This window comes from Magnolia sinica, chromosome 4, assembly GCF_029962835.1.
Source record: "Magnolia sinica isolate HGM2019 chromosome 4, MsV1, whole genome shotgun sequence".
NCBI classification, from domain to species: domain Eukaryota; kingdom Viridiplantae; phylum Streptophyta; class Magnoliopsida; order Magnoliales; family Magnoliaceae; genus Magnolia; species Magnolia sinica.
In genome coordinates, this window is record NC_080576.1 from 27,996,647 (window position 1) to 28,010,081 (window position 13,435).

Genomic DNA, 13,435 nt, shown 5'->3' on the forward strand with positions numbered 1-13,435 from the left:
CACTATGTCCACATGACTGAGAGGCCGAAGAAAGAACTCCGAGTCAGCCCTTGCAGCCTGACCTTCACGGAAGATGATGCGCACGGAATTCAGCAGCCCCACGACGATGCCCTAGTGGTGACAATGACCATAGCCAACTACAAGGTGTACCGCATCCTGGTCAACACCAGGAGCTCAGCTGATGTCATCTACTCAGAGGCTTTCGAAAGAATGGGGATTCCAAGGTCACGCCTTAGACCTATAAAAACCCCTCTGCACGGCTTTGCCGGAGAAAGGGTGATCTCCGAAGGAGCCATCTCCCTCCCTGTGACCACAAGAGCAGGACGGCATCAAGTCACACTCCTGGTAAACTTCCTTGTCGTTAACGTGCCGTTAGTGCACAACATCATCTTGGGCAGGCCTTCCCTCAATGCAATGAGGGCGATCATGTCCACATACCATCTAATGAAGAAGTTTCCTGCCAAAGGCGGAATAGGCTACCTCCGAGGCGATAAACGCAAGGCTAGGACATGTTATGCGACAGCAGTGAGGAAAGGGTCGGTGAAGCAGGCCCTCACCACCAATGTCCTCAATCCCAGGGGACCTACAAAGGATTCATCCGTGGAAGACTTGGAGGCCGTGCTGCTTGACGAAGCAGATCCGAGCAAAACCATTCAGCTCGGCATGTCATTGAATTCTGAGCAACGGTCTGAGATGTTGGCCTTCCTGCAGCAACACAGAGACATCTTCGTATGGTCACATGATTGCATGCCGGGAATCTCTCTCGATGTCATGGTCCACAGGCTGAATATGGACCTAGATCATAAGCCAATGAAACAGAAGAGGAGAGCGTTCGACGCCGAGCGATATGCAGCCATAGCTGACGAGGTATTCAAACTCCTCAGCGTTGGCTTCATTGAGGAAGTACACTATCCAAATTAGATCGCAAATGTGGTCCTCGTCAAGAAAGCAAACGGGAAGTAGCGGGTCTGTGTGGACTACTCGAACTTGAACAAGGCCTGTCCCAAAGATAATTTCCTCTTGCCCCGAATTGACTAGCTGGTAGATAGTACAGTTGGGCATGAGCTGCTCTCCTTCGTGGACGCCTATTCCGAGTACAACCAGATTACGATGCACCCCCCAGATAGGTAAAAGACTACCTTTATCACTGACAAGGGGCTCTACTGTTACCAGGTTATACCATTCAGCCTGAAAAATGCTGGGGCCACATATCAGAGATTGGTGAACCAAATGTTCACCAAGAAGATAGGACGTACCATGGAGGTTTATGTTGATGACATGCTTGTCAAGAGTATCAGGGCTTCCAATCACCTAGCGAATCTCGGATAGACCTTCTCCATCCTCCTGGAATACTGCATGAAACTGAATCCCGCGAAGTGTGCCTTCGGAGTCGGTTCCTGTAAATTCCTCGAGTTTCAGGTCAGTCAACGAGGTATTGAAGCAAATCTCGACAAGATTAAGGCACTCCTCGAAATGAGCTCGCCTCGGACGACAAAAGAGATACAATGTCTCACTAGACGAGTAGCAGCGCTCGGACGGTTCATATCCAGAGCCACTAATAAATGTATCCCATTTTTTTAGCAACTAAAGGGTCATAAGAAGGCCGAGTGGACGTTGGAATGCGAGCAAGCCTTCCATCAATTAAAGCAATATCTGGGCTCACCACCCTTACTGTCCAAGCTTGAAGAGGGCGAGTCCTTATTCCTGTATCTGCCAGTCTTGGCCTCAGCCGTCAGCTCCGCGCTAATCAGGGAGGTGGGTGCAAGCAGCACCCTGTGTACTATGTGACCAAAGCAATGGTGCTTGATGAGATGAGGTACCCGACTCTCAAGAAGTTGGCACTCTACCTGATTGTCTTGGCTCATAGGTTATGCCCGTACTTCTAGGCCCATTCTATCATTGTCTTAACCGACTCTCCCCTCAGGCAAGTCCTATAGAGGTTCGAGATGTCTGGTCGGCTAACTAAGTAGGCGATCGAACTCGGGGAGTTCGATATCCAGTTCCGACCGAGGACTGTGATTAAGGGCCAAGCTGTGGCCGACTTCATTGCAGAGTTAACTGCTCCGAGCGAAGAGGGGATCAACGTCGATGTAGAGTCAACTCCTTCAACTAATAAAGATACAGTGTCAGAACCGAGATGAATCCTCTTTATAGACGGGTCATCAAATGCTAAACGCGATAAGGCAGGGATTGTATTAGTCGCACCTGACTCTACGCCTATCTATTATGCAACCAGGCTTGGTTTCAAAGCCTCTAACAATGAAGCAGAGTATGAGGCCCTATTGGCTGGACTCAGGCTGAGGTCAGTCTGGGGATCCAGTCCCTCTAGGTACGATGCGACTTTCAGCTGGTGGTGAATCACATCTCCACCGAATATGAGGCTAAGGAGACCAGGATGGTGGCTTACCTGGTCGAGGCCAGGAAGTTGATAGAAAGGTTCAGGAGCTGCACTATCAATCAAATTCCGAGGGCAGAGAATTCCTGGGCTGTAGCCCTTGCAAGGCTAGCCTCAGCCATGGAAGGAAAGATTCCTCGGGTCATCCCTATAAAGTTCATAGAACATCTAAGCATTGACCGAACGGAACAGGAAACGGTCAACCTGGTAGAAGTCACATCGAGCTGGATGGACCCGATTTACAAATACGTCACATCTGGCAAGGTCCCTTCGGACAGGTTGGAGGCAAAACGTCTAAGGGTCAGAGTTGCGCGGTATATAGTCTTGGATGAGATCTTATACAAGAAGGGGCATTCACAGCCCTACCTCAGGTGTTGAAGTTTGGTTTATGGCGCGCCCTTTTTATATTGTGCGCTAGGGTGCAGAGAGAGACTCGGATTCGGTAGTGACCCCTCCAGTCCAGCACTCGGTATTGGAAGAGTTCTATGGGCCCACAATAACGTATTTATTCTACGTCATCTATTCATCTAATGAGATCATTTTAGTCTTTGATCCAAAAATTTATTTTGATGCAAATCTCAAGTGGACCACACCACAAGCAATGGGGAGACGCCTAGCATTGAAATCATTTTAAGGGTCACCAATATGTTTATTTTCCATCCAAACTATTCATAAAGTCACATAAATCTGGATGAAGGTAATACATAAAAATCATCTTGATCCAAAACTTCTGTGATGCATAAGAAAATTTTCAATGGTAGGGACTGAAATCCCATTGTTTTCTGTGGTGTTGTGCACCTGAGACTTAGATCTTCTTTATTTTTGTAATGATGATATAAAATTAGATTTAAAAATTTATTGAGGGCCACAAGTTTTTTATCAAGATGATATTTGTTTTTCTCACTTCATCCAGGTGTATATGATCATATCAACAGATTGGATGGAAAATAAACAATACGGTGGACCCCAAAAAGGTTTCAATGGTGGATATCCATTATACTGTCTCATAGATGATTTACTTAAGGATTTCATACTTAAACAATCAAAACATAGCCATTATACTGTCTTATGAATGATTTACTTAGGGCGTGTTTGGATGGGCAAGGAGCGTTGGAGTAGGGTGGAGTAGGTTGGATAGGTTTTCGAAATCCCATCTCGTCCGTATGGGTCTCTGTTTGGGCAGTGAGGGATTCAGGATCTGCTGCAGATCGCGCTGGATTCGAACGGCTTCATCTAGGATTGTGAAATCCCGCGCTGGATACATCGGTGGATTACAATCCCTTCTCGATCCCATCTCACTCCCGTCAACAGTCCATCGTACGGGCTAAAGATGAGATTTCTCAGGGTATGCATTTATGGCGGGAGATGTGGTAGATGGATGGTTTTTTTGCCGTGAAATAGCCCTATAGAGGGTGCTTCAACCCGCGATGGCTGTTTTCAGATGAGCGGGTCTGCCATCGCGAGCTAAAAGGAGTGGTCGGGCTAAGGTAGGTTGTCTTCCTCGCCCCCGAGCATGAAACGCCCTTATGTCATGTGCATATGTCTTGCATGTTCCAGGAATTGTTGATTTCTCTAACATCTGAGAGGGGCATGAATGATTTTCATTTCTTGTGATGTATCCCTCTTAGCTCATGGCGAAACAGGCCCAAATGTCATGCATTTGAGCCTGTCAAGCTGGCTGCCATGGCATCGTTAGAAGTCCAGATGTATATGTGCTGTTGGATTTCTTCTTCATAGGTCTTAGAATGATGTCTTGTTATTCCTAATGCTTTAATCTGATGTATTCACATGTGATGTATTTCCCTGCATCACATGATTTTTATTAAAGATCTTATAACTCCGATGGTGGATTTGTTGTTGGAGCATGGCCGTCTGAGTTTTCTTCTATACCACTTCTTAGGTTTTGGGCTTTTGGGTTCTGATTGTCGAAGTCTTTGCCACCAAAATGATCCAGGGGGGTTTTGGGTTCTCTGTATATATTTCGGGGATTTATGAATTTTCATGGGTTTCTTCAGTTTGGTAGATCGCATATGTTAGATAATGTAGTCTTTTCTCTGACTTGGTGCTGATCCGTTGTTGTTCTTCATGAATCTGTCTTTACTTCTACTGTTACATTGGTAGATCTCATATGTCTATCCATTGGACTTGAAAATCAATTTCTAAATTTTCTTCTTACCAGTGATCTCAGATGGATTTACTGTTGTTGGTTTTCCTTGGAATCCAGTTATATTATGTTTATTTAAACTAAGTATATTAATCATTGCTTGACCACTGATATCTTCATTTGCTGAGGAGGTCATGTGTATTTTCTGTTAAGTCAATTGAGATGAATTCAAGTAGAGGTGGAATGCATTCTTATAAATTTTTGTGTCTTCACTTTCCCACCCTTGAAAACTTATGACATGGCAAATATCATAAAATTCATTTACTTGCATCTGTCAAGTGGTGTGTTTGTGCAAAGATTATTAAGTATCCAGATCTGTCACATTCAGTTTCATCCGTGGAATTTCTCTGAATATCTCTGTATACTTTGCCATCTGTTATTAAGTATCCTGTTTTTTCACATCTGTCAATTTTGCTTTAATGTACCTCAGTTATTATTTGAGCCATATGGATTCTGTTTTTTATATTATGTGAACTTCATTTAACATCGACTTCACAGCATCTGACTATCTAAGCATATTTTGTCATATGGGTTTTATTCAATATGCATAAAGTTGAATTTTGGACAATACTCTACTAATTTCATTCCAATTGATGTTGATTATTCTTCATGAATTGTTGTTTACTCACAGTGGGCAGTTAGTTCGATTGAATCTCAAAGTGGAATAAGATAGCCTGTCAAGTTCAGTCTGCTTTCCTTGTTACCACTTATCAGATTGTGGACTCCCTGTTGTTGGATTTCCCTGGAATCCAGTTCTGAGATTTGATTTACAGTACCAATAATAATCAGTGTATGAAACACTTCCATTTTCATTTTCTGGAAGGAGTCCATGTGTATTTTCTGTCCAGTTCTGGTGAGATGAAATCGTTGTTAACAGTAACATGTATTCTCACAAAAAGGATGCTTCTCACCTTCCCACCCTTGAAAACTTAAGACATGGCAAATTGCTTGCAGAATCATTTTCTTGCATCTGTCAAGCGGTGTGTGTGCATTCATCTGACGATTTTGTTTTTCACATTCCTTGTAGTCAGTGGAATTGTTGTGCATATCTTTGCATATGTTGTCATCTGTTATTAACTATCCTGTTGTTTCACATGGGTCTATTTTGCTTTACTGTTTCTCAGGTATTATTTGGGCATATGGATTCTGTTTCTCATATTGTGTGGAATTTCATTCAATATCAACTTCGACTCATGTGACTATCTTTGTCATAGATTGTCATATGGGTTTTCTTTAATATGCATAAAGTTGAAATTTGTCTTATACTCTACTAATTTCATTCCAATTCTAATCTTAACTCCCTGCCTATATAACCTAAACCTAAACTTGAAAACCCAAACCTAAACCCGATCCCAACCCGAACCCGATTTCCTAAACCTAAAACTTAATCTATTCTCAATTCCCTAATTCCTGAACCTGAACCTATAACCTATAACCTATAACCTAAACCTATTCTCAAATCCCAAAACTATAACTATAACCTAACCTAACCAAAACCAAAAACCTAACCTAACCTAAACATAAAAACTTCACCAAAACCTAAACCTATAACCTTAACCTAAACCTAAACCTATAACCTAAACCTATTCTCAAAACACTAAACCTAAACCTAAACCTGAACTTGAAAACCCAAACCTAAACCCGAACCCGATTTCCTAAACCTAAACCTTAATGTATTCTCAAATCCTAAACCTAAACCTACACCTAATCCTAATCTCAACTCCCTAACCTAAACCTAAAACTAAACTTGAAAACCCAAACCTAAACCCGATCCCGAACCCGAACCCGATTTCCTAAACCTAAACCTTGACCTATTCTCAATTCCCTAAAGCTATAACCTATAACCTAACCTAAACCTATACTTATAACCTAAAACTATTCTCAAATCCCTAAACCTAAACCCAAACCTTTAACCTAAACCTAAACCTATAACCTTAACCTAAACCAAAACCTATAAACTAAACCTTAACCTATAACCTATTAACCTATTCTCAATTTAACCTAAACCTAAACCTAAACCTATAACCTAAACCTATTCTCAAATCCCTAAACCTAAACCTAAGCCTATAACCTAAACCTATTCTCAAATCCCTAAACCTAAACCTAAACCTTAATGTATTCTCAAATCCCTAAACCTAAACCTACACCTAATCCTAATCTCAACTCCCTAGCCTAAACCTAAACCTAAACTTGAAAACCCAAACCTAAACCCGATTCCGAACCCGAACCCGATTTCCTAAACCTAAACCTTGACCTATTCTCAATTCCCTAAAGCTATAACCTATAACCTAACCTAAACCTATACTTATAACCTAAACCTATTCTCAAATCCCAAAACCTATAACTATAACCTAAACCTTAACCAAAAACCTATAACCTAACCTAACCTAAACCTATAAACTTCACCTAAACCTAAACCTATAACCTTAACCTTAACCTAAACCTATAACCTAAACCAATCCTAAACCTAAACCTGAAAACTCAAACCTAAACCCGATCCCGAACCCGATTTCCTAAACTTAAACCTTAATATATTCTCAAATCCCTAAACCTAAACCTACACCTAATCCTAATCTTAACTCGCTAGCCTAAACCTAAACTTAAACTTGAAAACCCAAACCTAAACCCGATCCCGAACCCGAACGTGATTTTCTAAACCTAAACCTTGACCTATTCTCAATTTCCTAAAGCTATAACCTATAACCTAACCTAAACCTATATATATAACCTAAACCTATTCTCAAATCCCAAAACCTATAACTATAACCTAAACCTTAATCAAAAACCTATAACCTAACCTAAACCTAAACCTATAAACTTCACCTAAATCTAAACCTATAACCTTAACCTTAACATATAACCATAACCTAAACCTAAACTTATAACCTAAACCTATTCTCAAATCCCTAAACCTTAACCTATTGTCAATTCCCTAAACCTAAAACCTAAATATATTCTCAAATCCCTAAACTTAAACCTATACATAATCCTAATCTCAACTCCCTAACCTAAACCTAAACCTAAAACCTAAATGTATTCTCAAATCCCTAAACTTAAACCTACACCTGATCTTAATCTCAACTCCCCAACTTAAACCTAAACCTAAACTTGAAAACCCAAACCTAAACCCAATCTCGAACCCGAACCCGATTTCCTAAACCTAAACCTTGACCTATTCTCAATTCCCTAGAGCTATAACCTATAACCTATAACCTAAACCTTAACCTATAACCTATAACCTATAACCTAAACTTTTAACCTATAACCTAACCTTAGCCTAAACCTAAACTTATAAACTAAACATATAAACTAATAAACAAGGTTAACCTAAACCTAAACCTAAAACCTAAATGTAATCTCAAATCCCTAAACCTAAACCTGTACCTAATTCTAATCTCAACTCCTTAGCCTAAACATAAACTTGAAAACCCAAACCTAAACCCGAACCTGAACCCGATTTCCTAAACCTAAACCTTAACCTTTTCTCAATTCCCTAAACCTTAACCTATAACCTAACTTAAACCTAAACCTATAACATACACTTATAACCTAAAACTTAAATGTATTCTCAAATCCCTAAACCTATACCTACACCTAATCCTAATCTTACCTACTTAACCTACACTTAAACTTGAAAAGCCAAACCTAAACCCAATCCCGAACCCGAACCCGATTTTCTAAACCTAAACTTTAACCTATTCTCAATTCCTTAAAGCTATAGCCTATAACCATAACTTATAACCTAAACCTAACAAAAACCTATAACCTAAATCTATAACCTTAAATTAAACCTAAAACCTAAACATAAACCTAAACCAAAACCTATAACCTTAACCTAAACCAAAACATATAACCTAAACCTTAACCCATAACCTAAACATAAAATCAAAACCTAAAACTATAACCTAAACCTATAAAATAAAACATAAACCTAAACCTAAACATAAAACATAAATGTATTCTCAAATCCCTAAACCTAAACCTACACCTAATCCTAATCTTAACTCCCTAACCTAAACCTAAACCTAAACTTGAAAACCCAAACCTAAACCCGATCCTGAACCTGAACCCAATTTTCTAAACCTAAACCTTAACCTATTCTCAATTCCCTAAAGCTATAACCTATAACCTATAACCTAAACCTAAACATAAACCTTAACTAAAACCTATAACCTAAATGTTAACCTATAACCTAAACCTAAACCTAAACCTAAACCTATAACCTATAACCTAAACGTAAACCTATACCTAAAACCTAAACCTTAACCTAAACCTAAAACCTAAAACCTAAACTTAATCCAATAACCTAAACCCATAAACTGAAACCTAAAACCTAAACTTAATCCTATAACCTAAACCTATAAACTAAAACCTAAAACCTAAATGTATTTTCAAATCCCTAAACGTAAACCTACACCTAATCCTAATCTCAGCTCCCTAACCTAAACCTAAACCTAAACTTAAAAACCCAACCTAAACCCGATCCCGAACCCCAACCCGATGTCCTAAACCTAAACATTAACCTCTTCTCAATTTCCTAAAGCTACAACCTATAACCTATAACCTATAACCTAAACCTAAACCTAAACCTATAACTTAAACCTATAACCTTAACATAAACCTAAAACCTAAACCTAAGTGTAGGTTATAGGTTTAGGTTTTGGTTAAGGCTGAAGGTTGTTTTTCTTTTTATTTGTCTGGATCACCTCCCATATGTTCTCTCTTTTCATTTATCTGGATCACCTCTCATATGTTTTCTCTTTTCATTTGTTTTTTTCCATAAGATTGTTTATGTTTAGATGGATGCATATTATGTTTGAATGAATGTAGTTTATCTCTGGATGAATTTACGTAGTTTGGGTTTAGATGGATGTGAATGTGAATATGATGAAATTATTATATAACTGGTGTATATCAGGAAGAATATGATGAATTATAATTTAACAGGTTCAGAAAATTTGAGATGGAATATATTTTTTTAAAAAAGAGACTTTTACCTCCGAAATATTTCGTAGGTAAAACTGTTTTTAGCGACGCATATTTTCATCACTATAGGTCATATCCAGGTTTTTAGCTATGAACATTTTCGTAGCTAAAAGTAATCCATTAGATTTAGCGAAAAGTATGATCTAAGATTTTTAGCTACGAAAATGTTCGTAGCTAAAAGTAATCCATTCCAATTGTTGAAAAATAAGTTTGCAGCCTTTAGCGATGAAAATAATCGTCGCTAAAAGTCTCATCAAGGAGTTTTAGCTACGAAAATGTTCGTAGCTAAAAGTAATCCATTCCAATTATTTGAAAATAAGTTTGCAGCCTTTAGTGACGAAAATAATCGTCGCTAAATGTCTCATCCAAGAGTTTTAGCTACGAAAATGTTCGTAGCTAAAAGTAGAAATGTTGTTTACAATCTTTAGTGATGAAAATTTTCGTCGCCAAAAGTTCGTAGCTAAAAGCATTATTGTAAAATTCATTTGTTACCTTTGGCAATGAAAATATTCGTCGCTAAAAGTCTCATCCAGGGTTTTTAGCTACGAAAATTTTCGTAGCAAAAAGTAATCCATTCAAAATTTTGAAAAAACTGTTTATAGCCTTTAGCAACGAAAATTTTCGTCGCGAAAAGTGACAATCACAATTTATAGCTGTGAAAATATTCGTCGCTAAAAGTGTCGTTGCTAAAAGTTTACTTTTAGCGACGAAAATTATTTTCGTCGCTAAAAATGACTTTTGGCGACGAAAATTTATTTCGTCGCTAAAAACCCTCTTTCTTGTAGTGAATATTAAGCTTGGAGTTATGAGTATGAGAATAGGCTAGGAATGTATTTTCAATTCGACATCAGTTACACCCTCGCTCCGAGGCCCTATGCGGAATGATTCAGGGACGGGGCTATTGACTCAGAGCTTGGAGCAACCTTGGGCCGAGGCGGTCGGATCGGCGTAATCCGATGTCGAGACAGTTGGCTCAAGATTCAGATCGGAATCCATTAACGAGGGGGACAATGAGGTGTCCCATTATCACACGATTGGCAATAGTTACTCAACCGCCCACGTCCGCACGATCACTGAACGACTAGATGGCCGAATCACCTGCGGGACGTGGTAAATGCCCCAAGATGCGCCGAGTTATGCAGACATGCCCATCCTAAGCGAGGGGTATAAATAACATCTTTGGGGGAGGAAACAGGTACGCAATATCTTGCACTCTCCCTCTAGAATTCGACTTAGACTCAGATTCCCTCGACCTGACTTAGGCATTGGAGGGTCCCCTGTTTAAGCTAGGGTCTCCTTTACTCACCATGGTTGCTGATGAGGAGAGTAACCTAACGCCTCACGAGCTATCAATGAACGATGAGCGACAATGGTTGCTGCGGACATCTCGGTGTGAAAAAGATACTTGGATTCACGTGCGCGATGATATTGCAACCAGATTATGGGCAGATGCGCGGCAAAATAGTATGAGTAGATAATTAATCGTTATATGTTACAAATTCCATGACTTGCTATTATTTAATTTCAAAAAACGTTACATACCGAACAATGGAATTGTAATCTTCCAACTTCTGACTAGATAGATTCATCATATGGAGATACCAGATGATGATTTTCGAATCGTTCTTTTGAAATAGTTGTTATTCCTATGATTATGGTTAACATTTGCAAATCATCATTTGTACTTGATATTCAAGTGTTGTAGTAGACCAGATGTCTAATGATCCATCGACACCAACACATTCATCGGTCAAGACACCAATGGTCCCCACACAATCTTCCCCACGCATGAAGATGGTGAAATCCCTGGCCGAGCCCGAGCCCCAGAAATAAAATGGACTTTCAATATAAATCAGGTTATGATCAACATATTTCTAGAACAAGTGGCGTTGAGATGCAAGGGAAATAATGGTTTTAAACGTGAGGCGTACGAAATTGCTGCAGAAGCCGTGACAAAGCATACCAATATAGTCCTCAAGTGGCTGAATGTGTCGAACCGACTAAGGTATTACAAGAGGGAGTACACTGCAGTGAAGGATATGCTGGCTGCAAGCGGGTTTAGATGGGACAGTGAGCGGATGGTGGTGACGGCTCCTGATGGAGCACGGGAGGAATATCTTAAGGTATCATTTTCGAAATATACATCTTCCGCCATCTGATGTGTTATTAACTCGCATACTGTACTTACAACTACTCATTGTATGGCTACAGTCACACCCGCATGCGGAAAGACTACGCGGGAAACGGATTGAGAGAATAGATGATTTTACAGTTATCGTCGGTTTGGACCAGGCAACGGGACGTTATGTATACGGCAGTAGGAGTATAGCTACGTCAGCATCATCATCTCATCTTCAATGAGAACTCAATGATGCATGGAGAGAGATATCGATGATACGATTGACTTGTCAGATGATTTTGTCAGACTCCACAGGAACCATCCCTTTTTCGCTAGATAGTCCTTCGATGGGACAACACGGCTCACGTAGCACTCCCACTCACATAGCTGATTCCAATACTACTCAAAGTGGGAGCGCAAGAAGGAAACGACCGCGCCCTCCTCATCCTTGTGAAGTATTCGGGGCCTCTCTGCAGACCGTTGCCGAGTCAATGCTGAAATTTGGCCTTGGTGAGTCGATGAATCACACTTCCAAAGTACTTGATGTATTAGAAGAGGTCCAGGGCCTGACCAACATAGAGTTTTGTTAGGCTGGTCAGCTCTTGAGTAAGGAAAAGGGACTGGCATCGTTCTTTATGAGTCTGCGACCTGAGCGCCGCATTGACTGGTTGAAGAAAACTCTCCATGACCACTTTGGTGATCGAGGTGTTAGATCCATCTGAGGACTTAATATCTTAGGTTATGTTTTATTGGATGTTAGTTGTTGGTATGTAATAACTTTGATATACTTGATTTTCTTGGTTTTGTTTATTTTAGATTTATTTTTTTAAACTGACAAATATGGTGTATATACATAGTATATACCAATATGACTTATGCGATGGCGATAACTTTTATGTAATTAACATCTTTTATATGGTTTCACATGCATGCATTGGTAAGTTTATTTTCTTAAGACAGATAAGACCATACAATCCGCTTGGTTGGAAGGGTACGTAAACACAACTGGATTTTGCTTTCATCTAGTAAGTCTATTTGTACTTTACGATGCTACTTGATAGGACAATACTGCATGTAAACTTCAATTGTGACTTTCTATTCCAACACATGAATCTCGTGCCAATTATGTCCATGTCATTGCAAATGGGAAAGGATAAGTATTACACCGTCTTGGTGGGACGTAGGCCTGAAATATACATACGTTGGGACGACGCTTGGTTGGAGGTGGAGGCTTTAGTGGAGCGAGACACCACGCATTCAGGAACTGGAAAGAGGCAGTTGCATGCTGGGACGGTCACTTCAGTAAGGCATGTGCACCATTAAGTCCTTGCACGGATTCTCATGCGGTTCAGGTTGCCGCATTTTCTGATGAGCTGGACATCCACCATTCTTCGTCTTCGTCCATCCGAAAGATGATGCAAACGGCACAGGCGACGCCGGCCATGGTTTCTAGGGCCGTGTCGACTGATGATCTTCCCCCATCAGCTCGATCAGATGGAGAGTTGTTCTGTGCTCTTCTAATTGGCGTCGGTGTCCTTTTTCTTACCATCCTTGTAATTTTTAAATTCTAACCCAACACGGATGACTGTAATTCTTTATCTGTCACTTGTTTCTTTTCCTCTCTTTTTCCCGCACAACTTATGTTTGACATTGTCTTTTGTTTCTCATGTTTTCATGCATTTTTTTAACTGCCATATATTTTCAGGGATCTATTTGTATCACACCACTGTCACATGATGTGATCCATGCGGATACGTGGACATGTTCTATG

At 40.1% G+C, this 13,435-nt stretch overlaps 1 protein-coding gene across 1 annotated transcript; it reads left to right on the plus strand.

The window, feature by feature from the left end:
* Positions 1–11,404: 11,404 nt before the first annotated feature.
* Positions 11,405–11,906, plus strand: LOC131244096 (uncharacterized protein At2g29880-like). Its single transcript, XM_058243754.1, has 2 exons — positions 11,405–11,668; positions 11,757–11,906. Exons 1-2 carry the CDS (start codon positions 11,405–11,407, stop codon positions 11,904–11,906), a joined length of 414 nt encoding a protein of 137 aa, XP_058099737.1.
* Positions 11,907–13,435: the final 1,529 nt, after the last annotated feature.

Excerpts from the sequence above, each read along its gene's own strand:
- LOC131244096 (XM_058243754.1), top strand. The coding sequence starts at position 11,405 with ATGATCAACATATTTCTAGAACAAGTGGCGTTGAGATGCAAGGGAAAT. Across the intron at positions 11,669-11,756 it reads CACGGGAGGAATATCTTAAG|TCACACCCGCATGCGGAAAG; the intron begins GTATCATTTTCG and ends GTATGGCTACAG.